This window comes from Mugil cephalus, chromosome 1 (assembly GCF_022458985.1).
Source record: "Mugil cephalus isolate CIBA_MC_2020 chromosome 1, CIBA_Mcephalus_1.1, whole genome shotgun sequence".
Classification (NCBI taxonomy): domain Eukaryota; kingdom Metazoa; phylum Chordata; class Actinopteri; order Mugiliformes; family Mugilidae; genus Mugil; species Mugil cephalus.
In genome coordinates this window covers 3,571,436-3,595,522 of record NC_061770.1, presented here as the reverse complement: position 1 = coordinate 3,595,522, position 24,087 = coordinate 3,571,436, and the positions used below count along the sequence as shown (strand labels likewise).

Here is a 24,087-nt window from a genome sequence, read left to right as displayed (position 1 = left end):
TAATGGTAAAGGGCTTACAAATTGCCGCGATGAAGTCATTTAATGTTATTAAAAAAAAAAAAAAAAAAAGGCTAGTGACTGAGATGCACAGTAACAGTAGACCTACACCGTACATGGTCACACAGCATGTGAGCATTTAAAGACGCAGGGTGGAGGCAGGGTGGGGCCTTGTTACCAGCTTAAAATAGACCATAGAGTTTGTCATCATTAAGCAAACACATCCATTCAGTCGTCAGTATTATGTCACAGTGGGTATCCTTTAAATGTAAAACACGTTGTGTCAAACTTAACAACATGCTCGACAAGATTACAAAACTGGACTCAAATCCAACTGGTTCACTGCACATTACTGAGACAAGATATTAAATTAGAGAAATAAAGATCTGCAACTGGTAGAAGCAACATCAGCACACTAATAACACATAACACATAATGATACTAGAGCTGATATAAAACACAACTGAGTTTGTCAATTATAAAGCTAGCGTTATGAAAGTCTCTTATAAAGATGAAACCCGCCATTCTCCCAAACTTCACATATTGACCATTTATTCCTGCTTTCTGAAAACCCTTTGAACAAATAGATGGATAGATATTGACAAAGTTAGCAGCTATTACCTAAGACTGCAGATCCAATGGAGGAACAAAGAGGTGGCGAGGTGGACGCCACCTGATGCTGATCACAGTTAACCCGGTGCACATGTGCTAATGAATCATTCATCAGGCTTGGTCTGCATCTGTCTCCGATTAGTAAGATGATCATAATAATGGCACAGGGACAGGTGCAGGCACACGCACTTTGTATCTTTTATTTATATCTGCATGGAAACAGCTACTTGCAAAGGATATAATAGCAGCACCTCAACTAGAAATGAAGCTCCAAAACAATGATGCTAATGTGTACTGACAGGGAGCAATACCCTCTCTGTAAACGCTGCACCAACAAAGAACGCTCAAGCTAATATTTGTACCACTGTACAACATTTTCAGTCTGCATTACCCTATTTTTCAAAGTTTTCCAAGTGATTTCCAAGCATTCACAGCTGCTATGTCACAAGTTGGATGAGTGAAGCCCGTCAACCCAAACCCAGCAACTTCTGTCCAAGAAATAGTCTTCACATTCACATTCTCCACATTCTGGTGAATCAGACTCATATACAAACACTCAGTAGTAACTCTAATTTCAAAATGTATTACATAATTATCTAATGCATGGAAATCAGACCCATCATGATGACTGTAACATTAGGATGCACGATATCCCATGGGTGTTTGCATAGAAGGCTGCAGTCTGAGGTCTCCATGGTATCCGTAATGTGAAACCACAAAAAAAGACATGATTACTAAAAGTCAGGAGGGTTTGTGAATCTATTTAACTGCGTTCCTCAAGATTTTGGTTAATTATGACCTCACCCCAAACTAACCCCAAACAACTCCATTTTTTTCTCTGTCTTTGTTTGACAAAACCAAACCAAACCACTAAATATCACTTCTAATCACATCACATCACATCTATCCATTACATCTAAAAACAACCCCTTTAAAAACAACATCTATCCATCCATTGATACATTTGTGCTGTATGCCTCCAAATGCAACGCAAAGACATGCAGGCATGAACCATGCACTCTCCAGGACGCTAACATTACTGATCATGACTGTAAGACAGCCAACCTCTGAATTATTGAACTAATCATCAGACCAAGGCTGGTTGGATTTCAATGGACGGTATTATGCCTCTATGACAAAAAAAAAAAAACTCCCATAGGAAAAACGGTGTTCCAAAGAGAAACAAAGAGAAAAATAATTAATAATAATAAAGTGTTTCACCTGGGAATTTTGGTCTACCCACAGCATACAGATTTTAGAGCTGTAATAACTACAGGAGTATATTTATCAGTCAGTAACATGTAAGAAAAATAGGACCTACTTCTAATTATTGTCCTATGCAATAGCAAATTGAGATAAATATTTTTTATATTTTGGACTGTTGTTCACATAAAAACTTTTATTGACATTGCCTCATGTCACAGGCATTTTTTTTATCAACCAAACAATTTCAATTATCAAATTTATTTTGAATCAACTAATTTTTCCCTCTGAAACATTTGTCATTAAAAATAATAAAATTAAAACACTGAGTTCTGCCATTCCCGAGATTAAAAATGCAGCAATGTTTTCCTTTTTTTGGGAACGATTTTGAGTCGACCTGTAAACACTTGAAGAAAGTACAGCCTGCTAGAAACACCCACCTGTGACGGCGTCGTAGAACTCATCCTCATTGCTCATTTTCTAGAGTCAAAGCCGACCAGTCGATTAGGACAGATGTTCGACTTCTAGCACATGTTCCTTTCGGTGGCCGCCCTGCAGAGTTCCTCTGGAGGGAGACCTGGAGATAAAAGTCCCTCTGTAGAGTCACCGGGGAAACGGCACAATGTTCGTTTAGTGTCAAGATGAAGTCAGGTTCACGCTGGCAGCTGTCTTGTCCACAGGAGAATGATAATCAATCAGTCAATAACGGGAAACCAGCAGCAAGAAGACGGCTGATGTTACTTCAGAAGTCTGTTTCCTTGGTGTCATCCGAGGCAAATTAGTTACCTGCAAAGAAAAAATGAATAAATAAATCAATGAATGTAAAACAAAGTCAAGACTTCATTAGCATCAACAAAACCTGGCTGATTGTAAACATACATTATTTATAGCGTGGCGTTTTTAGAGGAATTTCTAGACTAATATTCCCCTGTACTGCATATGATACATCTGTTAGACATGATGGCAGCTTTAACTACAATCTAACATTTCTGCAGCACAACTAAGGACATTCTAACTGCCACACTATAAAGATACTGCAAAGCTGTCATTTCAGTCATTCCCAGCTTTCTAGGCTTTGAGCTGAATCTGTTTAGCCCGTCTGCGCAGGAATCTTGTCCATCATGGCCCGATGAGTGCAAACAGAGAGATTTGTAGCCCAGTAGTTACATAATCAGGACACTACTGTCACAGACATTCTAGGTCTTTGTTACTCTCTGTTCGGTACATTAGCGTTACACACTCAAGACCCAAAATGACCTTCAATATGCACTAAAAATTCACATAATCACTTACTTATAAGACCAAGAAATTACTACACTTAAACAAACAGAGTTAAATTTAATGGACAACCAAGCGGCTGATTGGGCAAAATGAAAACTGAACTGACCCTAACATAGTACTCACTTTATATCGTAGTGCTAATCTGGTAAAACTGCATTTTGATGTCTTTGTGGGGAATAACTGCATAATTGGACAGTACCACAACCAATCAGAGGTATTTTGAGGTAAACAAATTAAACAACACTGCACTCGGATGACAAGCATGGCTACGTTACGGTTACTCTTCTGTCCACCCTGCCCAAACCATTTAATATGCCCAGCAGGTCTTTGCTGGAGCATAATCAGTTCACTATGGAGTGACTCCAACATTCTGCAACAAACACATCTGTAAGCAGTGGTAACTTGTCTAAGTTCCAGGCGAACATAGTGCTACACACAGATGAAACTTTCTTCATCCAGTTGAGTGCAAGCAGCAGAGAAGTTAAACCAACTCCAGTTTAATTCTTCAAACATTACATGTTGTGTGAGTCATTCTCCATTAAAACAGCTTTCAGAAAGAATCACATCCCACTGCTAACAAGTTATTCACTTAATCGCTGTGTGGTTCAGCTTGTTTCTCTGACCATTATAACCGATATGCTTTAGCTTAGCAATGCTACATGGAAACCAAATCGACATGGAACATTCTCTACAATGACACAGCCCACATGGCAAATATGACAAATGTTGACTTACACGCTGACTCATTTGTTTGACAGGAGCCCAGTAGTTGACTAGACACTTCCTTTTAGACAAAATAAGCTATGAACTTGATTTAACCTTAAAACACACAAGGCTCTAAACGATCTGGGTGTCACAGACAGTCATGTGAAAAAGTCAGCACACCGGAGATGCCTGGTAGACACTCTGTCAGTGTCTACATATTTAGCCTTTTTAGTTATTTATTGAACAAAAATACCCGTATATAGTCTTCCGTGAAAAAAAGGTGAGTTGCCTCTAGGCCTCAGAAGCTAGTATTGGCTTCTTTAGCAGAAACAAGTTCTTGAGGGCATTCTGCATATTTGCCAGTCATGATGTCAGCTTGCATTTACTGACTGCTGCAAACTCCCAAAACATGTTAAAGAGATTCAAATGTGATGTGAACTCTGACATTTGAAACATTCTTTCATGGATTTATCCATGATCTGAAGATGATCATCTTATTTAACTTCGGTTTAGGTTTCTTCACATGATCTTCCGAGGACTCTTGAAATGCACTAAACCAACCTACTGTTACTGTGGCCAAATAACTTCATATTCAAAAGTCATCTGGCTAGAATTCATTATTCCAAAAGGTTTGGTTTTTCCCTGAATGTTTAATGTCAAACTGTAGTCTACTGCCTTGCATACTGTAGGTTCTAATTTACATTTAAGTCATTTGTGTATATTACCTTTATCTGTACATTTTCAAAGAGGATCAACCATTTGCTTGCAAAAATCTGTCAAATAAATAAATAACTTTCATGACTCAGCTAATAGAGTTTGATGTTTCCCTCTGTGTTTCCAGCAGCCATGACTTGGTTGATTAAATACCTTGAATTAACCCATTTCATCATTTTCATCTGTCTATAATTTAATTACAGTCACAAAGCTTTTAAAAGAACGCGTTTATGGAAGAGATGTTGATGAAGCAAAACTACTGAAGTGAGTCTGCTATTCTATTCAAACAGGCTGTATTCCTGAAAGAAAAAAATCCCATGTCGTGAGACTGCTCACACAGAGTTAGTTTCAGCTGATAAGCACTGCAGCCGTACTGCACCGAGTTATGATTACTGGACAACGACCGAATGTTTAGAGATGTCAGCATTATAAAATCTTTACATACCTGCAGTGCAATCAAATCTTTGAAGAAAAAAGATATGTACAAAGATATTTATACAGTTGCTCAAGTCCGTAAGAATGTCAGTTGTGCGAAAAACAGTCCTTGTTCTTTCCCTTTCTCTCACTCTGCTTTTCTCTACACAGCGAATGGGTTTTACATTTCACAAAAGGTAACGCCTTCAGCACACAACTGAACTTTGGCCCTAGGCTGCAGATCGATGAGATGAACAGAAAGGATGACAAGCTGGCATTCAATTGTTTTAACAGTCAACTCAAAGTACAACCCTGGATTTTTGGCTGTGGTCGGTTGCGTCCTCTGAAATATAGGCAAAATAGTTTTCTTATTCATCTATACAACAAACGTCAATAAAGAAATTACGTTTCAAAAGTGAGTCGACTAATTATTAGTAGATTAGATCCGGAGAAGAGATCTACAAGTCTGACATTTGCGGAGGCACAACAATCACATAAACTAGGACAGTCACAAAAGTTTGCATCTCAGCATCAACAGAATTATTTTTTATACGGACTGGAGAAAATATGATAATTGAAACTGTGTAATTAACCCAGAAACTGCGTAACTAACCCAGCAGACAGCTTTCTCAGACTGTAGCCTTCACCAACAGGATGAGTCAGTGATTAAAACATGACCAGTGCTACAGAGCCCTGCATATTTCACAATAATCTCTATGAAACTTAGGATCAGTGCACACAAATACTCACATATGCAGTGTCTAAATTAACATCAAAACTAATTCCTGTTCTTTCTTTCTTTTTCATATTTTAAGCTTTGTTTATACAAATGTGGTAAACCTACACAGAGCATTTAATTGTAACTAGTCTTTACAGAAACTCTTGTTTTAGTAATTCAACCTACATCCTCTGAAGAAAATGGACTCTTAGAAACATCAAGATTACACTTCAAAGTTACAGTTTACAGAAAAAAAACAGTTATGTCTGTGTGCACATCATGGAAATGTCTGAAAATTGGATTTACATGAATTATAACTGTATCAACATTTTGCTCATAACTTAGGATACAACGCTGCTGCCACTGAACTATAGAGTCCATTCATACCATGAATAAGTACGCTTTATTGAATCTTTCTTTCATTTCTAAGATCTGACATAGGCACCATGTTGAGATGCATTCCCATTTACTGAGAGGGTGAGATGAGAGCGCCGTGACTGGCAGTGAGTGACTGTTATGAATAAAATAATTCTAAATGAATTGTACTATCGATTTGTTGCGTAGAATTGAAATAATTCTGACACACTATCTAAAATAGAACTAAAATGCTAAAAGGTCACAGATCCTGCAATAATGTATTATGACCAGTAGCACTGATAATAATAGCTTGGATTTATATAGCACTGCTCAAGGTACCCAAGGTGGAGAGTAGGTCAGGACACACCATAGTTAATTATTACATCCAACCCTGAAAGGCAGATCAACTGTGTATTCTCATAAAATGTATTAATACAATTAATCATTAATCTCCCAAGAATTTATCTAGCATTTCCTGATATGGCAGTGTGCCTTGGTTTAAGCACCATTTACTGCCTATCCAACAATCAGCCACAATATTAAAACCATCTGCCTCATACTGTGTACAGTCCTGACTCATCAGAGAATGGAGCTAGACACCTTTGGTGTCTAGTACCCATATGTCAGTAGTATGAGTGTTTGGGTCGTATGGGTTGAAGGGAGGGACCAGTGCATCCCACAGATACTTGTTTGCAGGGGACTGGAGAAGGTTGTTATTATGTGGTGGGGGTACTTGGTCAGCAACATTTAAGTGAGTGATATCTGTCGACATAACATCCACGTGAAAGCCTCGATCAAAGGCCTCGATCAAAGGTCTCCAGAAAGGAGACTGCACTGAGCTGATCAATGTTATTGACTTTACCAATCAGTGGCTTTAATGTTGTAGCTGATTGTAGTTTAAGGTAATTTAACAGTTTTCAGGCTGGAATATATCTGTCCGAAAGCAAGCTTAAGCACAGTCTCAGAACAAAATGCTTCAAGTTATGAAAAAAGTCTGTGAGCCGCTAGACAATTGGCATTTTGTATTAAGCAAAAGGAGGTTTCAGGTTGCAGACAATTTACTCCTTGCAGTCAAGACAACGCTGAGTCCAGGCTCACATCTCAGAGCACTCATTGTTCACAACCCATTAAAAGCAGACCCGTTTTAAAGGCTGATGAGCTAAATTATAAATTATGAGGCAACGCTTGTACTGGACACACTTGAGAAGGAACGATCAAAATGAAGACCACATGAAACGAATGCGACATCTCAGATTTCATCTTTTGAGTGCTCTACAACCAATTACTTACATACGTCCTTTTTCACAATTCAGAGAAGAGTTATTTATTTGCATTTTATATCACCATCACCAACAACAAGATACAAAAAATATTTTATGTGCACAAAATAAAACTTATTTTGATCAGAAATGCACTTTTGTTCTGTTTAGATGTACCTCTGTTAGTCAGTTGCACAGAGAGCGAGAGAGAGAGAGAGACAGAGCGAGTGAGTGAGAGAGAGAGAGAGAGAGAGAGAGAGAGAGAGAGAGCGCTTTGTGATTGGCTGCTACAGGCTCTCAGATCATATCACTCGCTCTGTCCCAGATGCCTGAGTCGTTACGAAACCATGACAAGACATGGCACCACAGGCACACCACTACCACACTCCACCACACTTGCATATCAGCTTCTCCCAAATGAGCCCAACCTGAGCACATACTTGTTACAATGTTCAGTTTATGTTGAAACAAGCTTCTTCCTTCAAAAGGAAAACACAGTTGAATCAACAGCCCTCAGTTTTAGGCAAATGCTAATTACCTCCATCTATCAGTGCCGGACTGTTGTAGCAGAACGCCTCGTTTTTCACTAGGATATGTGAGATGGAGAAACTTCATTCATACACACTATGTACCATATGTACATAATTCATTTAACATTCATTCCGGCTTCACCCTGAGTTTGTTGTATATGTCATCTACTGCAGTGCTAATCTACTTTCTTCCAACTGAAACATCAAGTGTTAAAAATAATGTATGATGCTTTAATACATCTTTTGTCTTCAAAATAAATAATATTTACGTATGGATATAAGGTCTATCATTTTTTTTATCCTATAAGAGGTTGTAATTGTGTAATTACATAACTTAATCAAAACACTCAAACCAAAGTTTATTTTCAACTGAAAGTTACTAATTCTCATTAAACATACAACTCCAAAAAGAAAGAGGTTTCTTATAAGGAACCTCTGAAAATCGTCATCAACTTTTGACAGTTGACAAAGGTCTGAACTGAACTGAAGCCCCAGAGAATGGAGCACAAAAACAATATTTTTTTTAGTGAACAAAACGTTTTACTGCAATCGTTCACTAATGTTCCAGTGGCAAAATAACATCCTTGGCAACCAATTCTAAAAGGATAAAGACAAACCTACCGCTGAGACTGATCCATTCATACGTGTGAAGCCAGGTCTATCCTCTGAGAACGGATGAGCACATCCAAAGCCACGGGCACTAAAATAAAGAGGTTAAGAAGCTGCCGTGCAGGGCAAGGCAAAACTCAGCACTGACACAGCACACACCCCTGTATCTATCTCTTTACACACACACCTCCTTCAATAGCTGACACACCTCTGCACACTGCAAAACACACACCTTAAGTATGAGTGTGCTGAGCTACACAACGGGATAAACACAAAGAGCAGAAGCTCTAATCCACAACAAACTTGAAGTTACGTAGGAGTGCATCATACGAGGAAAAGTAGCATGAAGCAAACGTAGGAATGTTGCCACTCAGTAAATAGTTTGTGTCTCATCAGAGCAGAATCCTGTCTGGCCAGACCAGTGGCTTTTCAGAACGGACAGATGATCCAAACAGAAACTCTCTGATGACCTCAAAGTCTAAGGCTGGCTTTAGGAAAACTATTTTCCAATAGTTCTCATTAGAAATCCTAATACCAAAGAAATAGGCCTTTGTGGATCATCTCAGATATTTGATCAGTTTGGATGTAGTGAATTTGGCCAGGCCAACACTTTGTGCTGTTGTTCATGTTTTTTTGAGTTGTTCTTAAAGTGTTTGTGTGTGTGTCTGTGTCAGGCTGCATCCTGCTGGGGATGTCTGCTGCCATCAAGGAGTGTCATTACTATGGGGTGGGGGTGTCTGGTCTGGTCTAGGTGGGTGCTACATGTCTAAGTAACATCCACATGAATGTCAGGTCCAAAAGTTTCCCAGGGAATAACTGGATTGTCACAAGATGCTCAATGATATTCACTCCTGCTGTCAGTGGTTTTAATGTTATGCCTGATTGGTGTATAGCTGAAAAATAGCAACAAAGATAAATAATGAGTAAGCTACGGTGCTTGTGTTGTATGTTTTATTGTGAGTATATAAACAAGACAAGGAAGAAGGGGAACGAGTTCAGAGACATACTTTTTCACTTTCATTTAAACTCTGCATCTAAACTTTTCGAATTGACACACATGGATATTTCAACAGATTCTGCAAGGTCACAGACAGAATGAGATAAATGGACACCTTGTGTTTAAGTTTATGTCCTGAGGCTTTTCAGTTACTGGTCAACACTCATCATCAGTGTCAAAATACCAAACTCCTCGTGGACCAACACCACTGCACTTGTCTTGCCAGTCAGTTAAGTTCTATGAGTAGGTCTGGGCGATATCTCGATATTTCGATATATATCGATATATTTCTCAAGAGATATAACACGTTAAAATGCGTTAAAATGTGGGCCACAAGTTCGCACCTACCTTTCTGCTCCGCCTCCCTCACTCTGTGACCACAAGCCCTCCCCCTCACCCTCAACTCTCACCTAAACTCAGCGACAACATGGAGACGGAGCCCGCTGCAGAGGAGGAGTTGGTCAGTAAAGCCTCTTTCACATCGAGTGAAATATATACGTTGATGTATCTGCCTGTTAGAATTCTGATCGACGGTCTGACAGATTGTATCACTGTAGAAGCTTCAGCTCAAAAACAAGTTTTGGTCTACTCCCATAAAGACTGATCTCTGTAGGGCAGAGATTTCTGTTTTTTTCTTTAATCAACTCAATCAATCAAACAATAATCAGTCAAATGCGTTGTTACACGATCGTTATTGGAAGCGCATCTGCAAACGGCGACTGTGCGACTGCGTTCATATCCAGCTTGTATAGCGATCTCCCACACTTTTTAACGATCATGGCAGCGCTCTGCATCCAAGAAAAAGAGGAGATTTGACGGCAGATATCAGGCTCTGTGCAGGACACAGTGATTTATTCTAATATCAGCAGCCTTTTGTAGGAGCGGGGTGTGACCGGTCCAATGACAGGTCAGGTCATCAACAAACTGCAACTTTATCTGCATTGTACGCAGTGACGTATGAGGGAGGAAAAAACAGGCACACAGCTCTCACAGCAGGTCGACTCGCCTTTGGTGCGCTTTCACATTGGCAAAAGTCCGATATAAGAGAAAAGGCTCGATAATTTGGAGATGGTTTGTTTTTAAAGTGGCAGGCGACCGGCAGCAAAATATTATCTGTAAAGAATGTTGAAAACCTTCTGCAACTAAGTGTGTCAAAATACGCGCCTGTGTGACATTGCACATGGCTTGACTGTTTGTTTGTTTTTTAAAGTATTTGCCTCTGGGAAAAAATTATCTAATATGCTATAATGCTTTTGGCAAAACCCCCCAAAAATATCGATATATATCGAGTATCGCCATTCAGCTAAAAAATATCGAGATATGACTTTTAGTCCAGCCCAAGCTGCAATTGCAAGGGCTTGAGGTCACAGCTTAAAGATTAAGGGGAGGGCGAAGCGAACAGTTCTGGTCTGCCAATCTGAAAGACGGAGGCAGGATCTGAATGCAGCATGTGTGGCAATGGTGGGAACCAGAAGCACAGACAGGCCTCTGTGTTAAAGGGAGTTCAACACAGAGCAGCATTTCGCTAGGGTCTGTGCACTAATTTGTGCAGAAAAGAAAAAGACGACAAAGAGCTGACTAAAAAGAAGAGAACTGCTGCGAGGAGGGGTTGTTACAGGGTGGTGCGCTCTATACAAAACTGTACAGATAAATGATGCCGAGTCCCAGTCTGTGTACCAAGCAATTAATGCCTTGCTCTTCAAGTATCCCCCCATCTAGATCATCTAGGAACTCAGCTTTTGAAGTCAACTGTACTGAAATGAATGAAGAAGAGATAATAAATCCACCAACACTGTTTACAGAAAACACTGTTTAGCTATTGTTTTCAGCTCAGACATCTCACTCTACAACATGTTTAATGATAAATGCGTTTATATAGCGCTTTTCTACCTACTCAAAGGTATTTACAGTCAGAGACACATCTACCCATTCGCTCACACAACAGAACTGAGCAACTGGGGGTTCGGTGTCTTGCTCAAGGACACTTTGGCATATGGCACACACTGGGGATCAAACCGCTAACCCTTCGGTTCATGGACAACCCACTCTACCTACCTACCTACCTACCTACCTACCTACCCTACCCTACCCCTACCCTACTGAGCCACAGCTGCCCCCAAGTTGTGAGGATTGGGAGTGCAGCTGGCCTCAATGACGCCATTTCATAATGAAACAAAAACCGATACAAGAAAAAAAATTCACCCCATCAAATTACAAGTCAGAAAACAATAAATATAGATATCTTTATTGTCAATATACAAGTACAGTGACATGCAGATGGAGCAAACCCATTAGATGCCTAGGGTCCAAAAACAAGGTACTATAAATAGAAATACTTAGATAAAGTTAAAATACTATTTACAAATATACACTCTGCATTTAAGACCAGCAAGAACAATAATAATCGGCAGGAATAGGCATGTTCCAAAGTGACCAGGCTTCTTTGCAGGTAGACAGTTAGTGTGGGAAAGGGGTTTGTTGCCGGTGTTCATGAAAGACATTGAACCGAGAGTTTGAGTTGTTTTCTGGCTCAAACCCCTACATATCTGACATAGTAGAAAAGGTAAACGGGCAATTTAAAATGTATCACAGCAATATTTCAAACCACTTCGTCCCTATCAGGCTGTTCTTTCAGAACATTATATACTGTAGTTTATCATCTGTAATGGGACACATCAGTGCTGCCCAAGAGCAGGGAAATGGAAGTATCACAAGACCAAGATAGAGTTTAAATGCCAATGCCCACAAACGACTTTTTATTAGAGTACCACAAGTATGAAATCAAATTCACTCGACTTTAATCACAAGACTAACCTTGTCGAGTACATTCACTGACTGGAGCAATTTAGAAAAAGTAAGTGCTAACGTCAACAGCATCCATCCTGGTCTGCACAGGGAGGACCGCTGGCCACTTTACCCACTGCTCAGCACAAGAAGAAGAAAAGAGCAGCTCAGCAAAGTACAATACTTCATCAGCTTAAATCACACAATGATTGTGCATTTGAAACAATGATAACAATGAGACAAAAGTCTTATCTTTTGATGTTCAATGTATTCATATAAGGAGTAGACCAACCATGCCCACATTGAAGAACGCCTGGAAACAACGTCCAACTGTGACGCTACCTCACACTGCCTGTGATCGGGCCAAAACCTTAAACACGCCACAAAACCAATGGCACATATGTTCTGCAGCATCAGATTACTCATTCTAGATTCATGTTGTTCAGACGAGATAAAGATGTAAAAAGAGAAGAGCCTTCCGTGTGCCCTTTGAATTTGGTTTAGTTTCCCTTCATCACATGTATTTCTCTTCTTGTGTCTTTTTTTCACCGACTTGGTCCGCCTGAAAAGCTGCTGTCAGGGTCCGACTAGTGTTGATGGTGTGTACTACACTCACTGACGGCCCAACGCCAGAAAATAGCCGACTGTCACATCGCGTGTCACGTCTCTCCAGGAGAATTTCTGTCTGTGCTACAGACTGAAGTGATTAAGTTCACCCTTTTCACGTTCCCCCTGCTTAAACTCAGCGTATCCCCCTTAGAAAGAAAACACCGGCTCATTGTAAAACACAATGCTGAGCATATGGTCCAACACTCAAACAACCTGTAGCATGAATCAGCGCGTTCCAGCAATACCTGCTTAGAAGGAAACCCCGTCAGGGAGTTTTACCTGCACCATGTGTACAGAAACAAAGCCAGCTCAGCATCTTGCCTCTTAACCTGACAACCCTTTACTACAAACATGCACTTCACACACAACACATTCACAAAAGCCAGCTTTGCGATGGTGATTGTTCGCATAACTCTGCTGGTATGCAACTGGCCCAGCTGGTAAAATCTGGTTCGTCTGGGTGTTAACTTCTGTGTCAAGGTGTTCTGGTGGTCCTGCCGCCTTCTGGGTGGGAACAGAGTTATCGTTTATTTTAGGATTTGACCTGCTAACTCTTTGAAATACTCCAAGACCCAGGATCCGCTGAATTTAATCACAACGCGACAAGCTTTCATTTTACAGAGTATCCATGATAACAGGTCGTGTTTACATTCCTTCAGCGGTTTTGCTAGACAAAATACTTGTAGAGTTAGAGTTACTCAAACCCTCTGTAGGTCACTCACTGACTAGCCTGTGTTGATGCTGACTTCACTGACAAGGAATAAGAAGGAGAAAACTAAATGCAAACCAACAACGCCAGTCTCACATGTACCACACATAGTCAGAGTTCATTTAGCTATAGCTTCAACTATGGTACAACTACACTACTTCCACCCATGGATACTACAGACAATGAGCAAAGAGCCATTAGCTAGCTAGTTAGCCAAGTTCCCTAGCCTCAGATCAATGACTTTTCAAGCTTGTTATGCCACCACCGTAGCCCAGTTTAGAGTTGTATATTTGGCACACTGCCTTTGTCTTGACATCGTTTAGAGCATTCACTCACTCCTAAGGTATCCACGAAGTTGTTAACCCTCCTAAACTTAAGTAGAGTGTCACAGTTTGAAATGTATATGTACAATTCCCCATGTTAACAATAGAAGTACAGGAATGTGCTGACAAAATGTAAAAGCGAATACCCGCTAAAGAACAGAATAGAGTGGAATAGATTGGATATTCTAGTCCAAATGTAAACAATATAGTTTTATGTAAAGCATGTCTGGGACTGCATCTGAACTGGGCTCCATCATTACCTCACACCAAGCATCACTCTCAGTTAAGATACCAGGGAGTGAACTTCTAGCTGAGGATCCTCTGACCCGTATTTAATATTGTGGAGAGATAATACAGTGATGATATAGGGCACAATCTGACAAACGCCTAATTAGATAATATCAACATAACAGCAATATTTCCTATAGGGCTGCAATGACTAGATGGTGTTGCAATGTTTACTGAAAGCCCTAACCCAAATGTCAAAAGTGAAGAAATTCATTAAACAGGGACCCGAATGCTTGAGCAACCCTTTTTATCATAACGATACCCTGTGCAGGACAGTAAAGACCAGTAACTCAAAACAGCCAAAAGAAGAAGACAAAGGAGAACTTAGCAATACTGAAACCTCTCCCCACTGCAGAAGATCTGCTAAGTATTTGTACTGTTACATGTACTTCGACCCCGGGAGTCATTGTTGTGCAGTCATTATTTGTTTTTGGGAAAATAACTCAATAAAAACACAACTGATTTGTAAGCAGTTTGTTTCTGCACATAAACACCTATAAAACTTAACAACGCAGATTGCTCTCAGTGGGTGATAGTAATCTGTAGCAGTGGTTAGCATCACAACATGAAGATTCTGGGTCATAACCTGCTGGCTGGCTAAAGTCCTTATGTGGAGTTTTAATGCTCAACCTGGGGCTGCATGAGTTTCCTCTCTCACAGAAATCCGTGTCAGGTTTAATGATGGCGTGAGCGTGAATGATGACCCTATACAGGATAACAGAGCTGCACTTCCAATTACAACCTCCCCAGCCATTAAAAGATATCATACATTGTGTTAATGTTTGATGAAAAGTTTAATAGGAAATGTTAATTATTTAGTGATTAACCAAATGATTAATCAACTAATCAGGAGATAATAAATACATCAGTAAAAATAATAAAATACGCACATTAATCCCAGTGGAAAAGTAATCCTGTTGCTGCCCCAGTTAAATTGTCACAATGTTGGCAAGCAGTGGCATGCTGAAATAATGCATGATGAACCAAAACAAACAAGAGAAATGTGAGTATTTTGTCCTCCTCGTTTCAGAGGCTTGAGATGTGCTTCCTTTTTGCACCTTTTATTATGCCGCTTCTGTAGCTGCCTTGTTCTCACAGTTTACCCCTCCAGACCAACAAACACTCACCATGACTCTGAGCCAATCAAAGCAGAGCAAAACAATACAATGGCTGTACAAAGACAGGTTCCTGATGGGCTAACTTGGATTATCACAAATTATACATACAGTATTGTTTCTTTGTTGCCTGGATGGTTGCCTAGGCTAGCTTTAGCTCAAACTTTGCCTTATCCCCATGTGGAAACACAATGCAGATAAAAGACACACAAAAGGAAAGACCAACTGTGACAGACAAGGTCTCTTTATATGAAACGTTTAACAGAGTACCTGACAATGGGACTGAACTGGCACAACACAACTATTTTGTTATTTATTATGTCTACCTTCCCATAATAGGTAAGCTGAAAAGTCCATTTCAGATTCAAAAGGTGCAACTAGGCTTACAAAGTAAGGAGTAGTTCTTGTAACTACTGCTTTTGAGTGTGTTGGTCCAACCACTGCTGCAACATTCCTATCAACAATGTTGAAACGTGGCTTTCAGGACATGCTTTGCAACGCCTCCTTCCTGTTCCCTTAAATTTTACCACAGAACTTGAAAATACGTATTGCACAACTGAAGTACTGCTTAAGGTGTTGGTAGAATGAACATTTAACTTAGCAACTACTAAATCGACTAACTCAATCTGTCATCTGTACTTAAGTGTATCACACCTGCTGAGGAAATGGAAGCTCATTGGCAGAGAGGGATGCTCCCCTTTCCGATGGAGACCATCGCCATAGCAACTTACTATGGGGGTTATTAAGACACCTTAGGGAAGAAGATGAACAACAAAATGACAACAAGTGTAATTCCATAGAGGACTGCCAGGTATCTCATGTAATGTAACAATATAATCTGCAGGTGTCCGTGTCAGTAAACTGTGGACAACTCATTAAGGCAAGAATAGAGGGGGGGGGCAACTTTAGGCATCTGAGACTGTGGGAAAAACTTTCTAAATATAATTGAGATTGCTGTATTTTAAATATAAAATAAGCAATACAATACATAGTTCAAGTCCGATACAGATTCACAGACATTTTGGTTAAATTTCAGATCTACTATCTTAGTGTATAATTAACTAACAAATAATTTAGCCTTACATTTAAAATTAATGATAAACGAATTACATGATGAATGATGTCAATGAATAGTTGCCATCAGCTATTTCCAGCTCATCTTCTGATCAGATAATAGACGATTGTGGTACAACAAAAAACTCTCTATGTTTATGTCTATGTTGGGTTTCAGTTCATCTCTGTGATACTTAACAAAAAACTGACAATATGACGAATGCGTTTTTTGTTGTTTGTTGATAGATTTATTATAGAATCTCTTATTTCCTAGATTTATATTTATTTATTGTGATGTGACTAGACCTTCGCTAGTTTCATTCCACTTCATGTGCCTTGCAGTTTGGAACGACAATAAGCATCGAAACTAGGGCTGATTTATCAACAAAAGCTTAACGTTGAACATTAAGTGAAGTGTCTGTGTCTGTCAGTATCAGTTCCTAATATATGTACCAAAACAATCCCTTTCAGTAGTTGTCGAAAATATTTTCAACAGACTACTGAGTCTGCCTCTGAGGGCTATTTACTGCCTGTACAATTACCAACCTTGGTGTCAGTGACCTACAGGACACAAGATTGAAAAGGCAAAGATTTGCTTAGTCTCATGTGAGTCAAACGTAAATGGTGATGTAGGCAAGAAGTCAAACAAACAGGAGAACATTCCTGGTGATTCCTGAGCGACTGGAGGTCCCTTCAGCCAGCACCATGCCTCAGAGTGCTGCTGAGAATTTCAACGCTCTAATGTCAATCTGCATGTGTTTGGCTTTTGTGGGACTTTATATGTCTCCCTCACATTTCACCCCGGACAGATTGCTTGCAGTCATAGAACAAATCTTCATTGAGAACTTAGGAGGGTCGGTGAAACCATCCCCATCACGCTGCCGTCAACTGTTTGCTCGCTAACATTAGCGCATTCAGTAAGGCAATCGATGTCGCTGCCAAATTAAAACCTAACAAATCCCAGTGATTATTTATAAATGCGAACAACTGTTTTAAACGAGTACGCGGGATAATGTCCGTGCTTAACAACACACAAATAACTGAGAGCCCCAACTCTGACAGAACGTCTAGGAGCATTTGACAGCTAGCGTTAACGTTAGCGGGCGGGCTACACAAAAAAGGTGGCTAACTAGCGTAGTTAGCACCTCCCTTTGAAGATAAAGGACAAAGCATTTTTTTGGCATGGAAAACAAGACAAAACGAGCAAGGACAGAGCACTAAAATAGACGGCATCCTACCTCGGCGGTGCGAGCAGGATAGACATTTGACGAGTCCTCAGAGACGAGCAGGAATGTCCCGTGTAGCGTTGGCTTGACACAGGGGCGGAAGTCGCTGGCAGTGGAGGCGTGGTTACATGAAGGACAGACGTGGTCCTCAGCCAATCAGATTCAGCGCACAGAATTCTGTGACCAATAACAATGTAGTTTGAATGGCGGATCGGAAAACAAATCAGACAACATGCAATTTTCTGGGGGTTGTTTGTTTACTATTTTCATAGGTCTTTCCAAGAGGGGCGATTCAAGGCTCGGAGCTTTATGGTACTTTAATGTCACATTACCGTGCCACAATGCTGTCATTGGTTTCAAAATAAAGAAAGGAAACTATATTTAAATGTCAAAATGAGGTAGGAACAATAAGTGCAAAACAAACGTAAAGATAGGAAGATCAATAAGGATAGGCAACCCTGCCTAAGAGACATCATTCTGTCCTTTATCTCTCCTTTTGGAGACCCTGCAGACTTTGCTCTTTATTGTCCAAACCCTTTAGATACTTAAGGTCCAAAAACGAGGTACTAAAAATAGAAATACTTAGATATTGATATAGATAAACTTAAAATTTAAAATAGACTTAAAAAAAATTTAAATACAAAAAAAGGAAAAAAATTACAAAAGTGCACTCTGCAGATGAGACCTGAGAGAACAATAATAATAGGCAATATGTAACGGCAAATGTTTTTTGTTATAAATTACAAGAAAAATATACACTGGACTATAATAACTATATTAAACACAAAGTTGAGAAAATTACGAAAGACTGGATTCATTTATTGCAAATACTTACCATGCTAGACTTTCTTGCAAAGATTTCAAATGATGGTATTACGTCATTTGCGGGGTCATCACAGTGTCAGGGTGATTGGTTGATAACGTGCCAAGTGAAAACCACACCTTGAAAGGTGCAGTGTTTCATTATCTCTTTAAGATGATTAGCTAAGCATGAGGGGAATGTTTGGAATTTATGACACTGCATGGTTTTGTGAATGTCACTTGTCCCCCAATAAATGTCAGTGATCATAATAATTATCTTGAAAATGTTGGGGTCTGGAGGTTGTAAAAAGAAGAAGAAAACTGTTTATGTTAAAGATTACATTAAACATTTTGCATTTTTACCTCTCGATCAGTGAATGATTATGGTTCTTTATGCCTCTGTGTTTGACTTTGCCTCAGGAAATGTGACTATATGCAACCTCACTGTGCTTCTTGAACCATAACACCGTGCCTTTTGAATAGCTGGTGTTCATTCCACACCTGTTTATAAGACATCAGAAGAGCCAGAGAGTGTATTATCGCTCATCAATAATGGAGCAAGTCAGTCACTGATATGCTTGATACCGCCTGCTTAGAGAAGAGCACAGGCGTGACAAAGCACATGGTGTACATTGATGGCATCTCCAGTCAGATCACAGAGGAGATTATTGGTGCTTCTGTGGTCAACAAAGTTTAGTCAGTTGCTTGTATAAGTATTGTCTATTGAAAAACTAAAAACACTATGCATCTCTGGTCTATTTGTTAACAGTAAAGTTCTTATGGAACAATTTACCTGCATCTCTAAAAGCAATATCTTCGTCATCACTGCTTAAAAAACAATTGAAAATGTCACTCTCCAGCTTTAGTTTTTCTTCCTGATTTTGCACACAATGCACTTACACTCATTTTAATTTCAATTTTTTTTGTAGACAATGAATTGTATCTTTATATTTTTTTTTATTTCTCTTTTTTTCTTCTTCTGTAGTTTAATTTTACTTTACATTTGTAGATACATTTTGCTTCACATAGCGGAGGTATTTCACAAGGCTTTCTTGGCTTCCACCTCTTATGCACAACATCTAACCATTTTAAGGCATTTTTAATGCATTCTATGTTCAGTTTGCAAATTAACAAATCAAATCAAAGTAGAGTAACTGGGCTGTGGTGGCATGAGGAATTGGACAACTGAACACCGAACAGACAAAAACACTATCTGCAGAAAACACACAAGTTATAAGGTGTAAGATTAAATCATTTCAAAACCTCCTACAGTATTTCACATGTGATCCCACTGAAGCACAACAGTGATGCGACACTAGAGACAGACAGTATTTCCTAGTACACTTGGAACTTGACACAAAAAAATGGAATCTTTCACAATGATTTGCTGTTAGGCGGCATCAGACAGACCAGCAGTGTGCGTTACATAACAGCAACGATGGTGTGATGAGGAGAAAGAAAGGAGAACAGAGAATAGGGTCAGAAAGTGCAGGAGAGTAGGAGGCGGAGGGGAGCAGAGGAGAAAATGGTTTCTATTCAAGCTCAGACTGGGACACAGACACAGACTCCTGCCAGAACACAATGACACACAGTTGTGTACTGTACACACAGATGCTTGAGCCATAGCACACAAAACGTGGAATTTGTCAAATGTGGTTCTGCACCTGGGCAAATTGTTATTCCACAACTACACTGAGGGTCAGCATCATTCTGCAAGTTACATCATGCTCTAGTAAGTCCCAACGTTTAATGAAGGGCTGTAAAAGAGAGTTATGAAGAGAAGTAAAAACATCCTCTTCTTTAATTTTCATCATCGGATAAAAGCAGCTGGTTAAATGCTGGTTGAACAGACGACTTTCTCTGCTCCTAAACACCAATCCAGAATCATTCGAATATGTTACTTCCTGTTTGCTGCCCCAGATTTCCTGGTAACACTAAATCAGTTCTGGTCAAGCAAATGATGTGATGTTTATCATACAGTACACTATTCTTATAAAGATTTTTCTTCCTCAGTAGCTCATGTTGTTGTTCCCCTACAGCCCTAATGAACCCGTACAGTATGTCCCCCCTCTCACCACTAGATGGGGGTAGCACATAGTTTAAAATTTCTCCCCTGGGGCCAGCACATGAGTGTCCCATAGCAACTTTGAACCAAATTTGCATAACATTTCAATAAGGGGGATATTTGAAGTTAAGATTATAATGGCATTCACAGTGTGGCTCATCTTCCAGTTTTGAATAATGATATTTGTACATACTGCACACATCTGAGGCTCCCCAGGCGAGATCTGCCAGAGTCAGCAGGAGGTCTGTGATTTGATATCATCATATATAGGACAAACCCTGCAGGGAGGGAGAAGTTATTCCATATAAAGCAGGTCACATGAGACTTATTTTACTTGCAGGCGACAAATTACGTCGTCGGCTCTCACAGGAGGATTCAAAATAATCGGTTGAAGCCAACACCATTGTTTCTGAAGTGGTAGCTTCTGTCTCTGAGGGAAGACCCATTCCAGCAGCACTGTGGTAAAACTGGTAAAAATGATTAAATTACGAACTGACTTCATTAAAAAAATAAAAAATAAAAAAAAATAATGTACAGTATGTCGCATCGTGCCAGCGAGCACAAATTTTCAGTGGCACTGCTGTTACAGCCGGTTTTCATAACCAGCAACCGGCCGCTTTCCAGTTACTGTACTGAAAGTAACATGCAAGGACAGCGATTCTGTGATCATCTTTTTTTCCTCTCACTAAAGTGGACAAGGATTCATGCACTCTATTTCCCCAGACTGGACTTCAGCGAGAGGCATATCACGGTGTTTTTCACCCACAATTAGTGAAATATGCTCATTGTTAAGGAGTGCTTGGTGGTTGGTCAGCTGGGTCGACACCCTCTGGTCTTCCACTGAGGAGAGGACAAGTGTGGGGTGGTCTGAGGACTTATGATGCCAGTGTGGTGTTCACCATGACCCTGATGGCCTGATCGTCTGAGTAACTGGCATAATGTAGGGATTATGTGTTGATGGTTTAGACACACTTATATTATAGATGCACACTACATGCTTGGCCAGGCTGCCAAAGTAGGTAATATACACATATACACTAACAACCCTACAAAATATAAAAAGATTCTGTGCAGTAACGTTTGTGAACAAATAATGAGTAATGAATAATGACGTCCTCATGAAAGAGGGCTTAATTAATGTCACAAACTACTGTGACAGCAAGAGGCTGATTGCATTAATACTGAAGGGATGGCTTTAATGCTGCAGAAATGAAGTACTTCACTGTATGTATTGGCTGAATCCTGTGTCTTGTAAAGAGTTATTAGCAGAATAGTAAGGCAGGTGGGGGCCCACACATGTGATAGTCAACATGGGTGTTTATGCTCTGCTTAATTATTCAATGAATGCCTTTTACATCCACCAAAGGATGGCCTGTTCATTAATGATTCAAATAGCTATTCTACTATGCCAAATTGCAACTTCCATCTTGAATCGGATCCTTATTATAAGTGCACAATTACAACGTGCAAATGGCAACGCAAAAAGCCTAAAGGACAGTGACACAGAGTATTCACTTCACAGAAGGAAAAGCACATCAATTAAAATGAATTAAAATGAGCAACGGCTGAATTCTTACTTACAGCACACATTCTGACATGCTAGAGCAGGAAATGTGCACATATACAGATAATAAAATGAATGATTGATGAATCCACATCGAAGTTCCTTCTTGTAAATGCTGATTCATGATGATGACGTACTGGTGCACACAATGGACATCATTTATGTCATCATTTTCACCCGAGATTTTCAAAAGTGACTGGCCAAGAAGTCTGTTGTGCGAAAAAGAAAAAAACAAAAAAAAAAACAAACAAACAATAGGAATTTTATGAATATATTTTAGATCTTTATTTCTTTTTCTTTTATGCCGTTTCACTCTAGATTCTAATCTTTCCTCCCTATTTGGTCTGCTTGACTTACATTCAACCCGGCTGCTCGAAACATGGAAATTGCATTTACTATAGCTACACAAAACCAAAGATTTCCATTAGACTACATTTTCCTTATAAACCTGCCTCCAGACAACACACTTGTCCCACTAGTTATAGGCTTAGTGTGTATGATGAATGAGTGTTAGAAAAAAATGATTATGAAATGAGATTACTGATGAGAGCTAATACTTGATATGTGGCTTGTAGAATGTGTCTTACAGCAAATTGTCAGACGTTTAAAACAGGTGTTGAGCACTGCTGTGATGTGAATGAGGATCTACTGTCTTTTTGATGTAATTCTGTGGCTCCCAACACGGGATCATTGGCCATAAATGATTTAAAACTGCATGATTTCTAACACACCACTGCAGCTACTGGCAGCATGTGTGTATTGATTTAAGAGGACCGCCAGAGGACTGTAAATAAGAAGTGATAAACAATGAATGAAGGCGAAAGTATGAAGAAAGGAATAGAAGTTTTTCTCCTCCAGCATGATGTGGATTGACAGTCAGATAGTGGCCTTGATCTGCTGAACCAAAAAGATCTGCTCACACTCAACCACAACACACAACAAAGGCATTGGTTACATGGTAACATCATGGAGAGGAGGCTTTTGTTCCACCGACTGGATGACTCTTAAAAGTATAAGAATGTCTCACATTATTAACTTTAATGGTATAATAACAGCTAAATACATCTAATCTTTACACATGGTGACTTGCAATTTATATATCTGGTTTGAGTGTGACAGATATTAATATGTGCAGAGAACCGTATAACCTCTCAAGTGAAACTTGGCAGTGATAAATGACTGCTCATCATGGACCACAAACTATCCACACAATAATCAGCTTAACTTTTATGAGTTCCTTGCACTTTCGTCACAGTCCAATCACAGTGATACAATATAAACATGGCCAGCATTAAACATGACCTTCTGCTCTGGCTCATGATAAATGATCACTCGCCAGTAATAATATCTATTGTAGCTGCTCTCACCCAGTGATTCGGCTCATAAATCACATCACAGAGTGTGATCCTGACACCACGGACTGAATTATTTCTATTTGATCTGTAACGAGATTTCAATATGATGGTCATACTAACAGAGAGAAAAAAAAAACACGATCAGAGATCAGGCATGAGCAGAAATACAGCTGGTTGCCTATAGACGGTATGCAGTCTGTGTGCTTTTACACTGCACAGCAAATGAAGAGGGGACTATTCGATGGTTATTATTGGAGATAGAAAGCTAACAGCGTGTGGGCACAGCTGAGATGGTCTCACTCTGTATTTCAGCTTTAATAATGAAACAAATCATCTGTTAATGGCTGAAGATGAGTTACCCACTCCGTCACTTATAGGAAAATACTGCAGAAACACACTTTTACCTTGGTAACATATGTATCTAAAAACATGCTCGATATAACATGGTGGAGCGTGGTCAGCCATACACTGACCAGCCACAACATTATGACCACTGACAAGTGAAGTAAATGACACTGAATTACATCAGTTAGATCCCAAACTGATCAAGTAAATGTGGGATGATCCACAGAGGCCCCTCCCCTCAACCCATAGGACCCAAAGGCCCCAATTAACAATATTCTGGAGGACTGGACACCCTCAGAAGACCCATGTCCATTCTCTGATGAGTCACAACTGTTTTGGAGGCATGAGGGAGACCTGCACAATATTTGGAGGGTGGTCATAATGTTAAGCCCTATCATTATATAGTGTCGGTATAGATGTATAATCCAGCAATGTAAACTTATCAAGCACTAAA

The 24,087-nt window shown here is 39.7% G+C and overlaps 1 protein-coding gene across 3 annotated transcripts in view; it reads right to left on the bottom strand.

Moving 5' to 3' along the window:
- The window catches only part of LOC125013527 (oxysterol-binding protein-related protein 2-like), a 29,002-nt gene extending 11,375 nt beyond the window's left edge, over positions 1-17,627 (bottom strand). The window contains exons 1-2 of one of the 3 annotated variants that reach the window (XM_047594305.1): positions 17,516-17,627; positions 2,253-2,598 (exon numbers count right to left, since the gene is read on the bottom strand). In XM_047594305.1, coding sequence (XP_047450261.1) covers positions 2,253-2,289 — 37 coding nt within the window. In that variant the 5' untranslated portion in view covers positions 2,290-2,598; positions 17,516-17,627. Of the gene's footprint in view, positions 1-2,252; positions 2,599-4,957; positions 5,110-8,411; positions 8,574-17,515 lie in introns of those variants that run through there. The other 2 variants (XM_047594313.1, XM_047594295.1) reach the window with 2 other exon arrangements.
- Between the last annotated feature and the right edge of the window lie 6,460 nt (positions 17,628-24,087).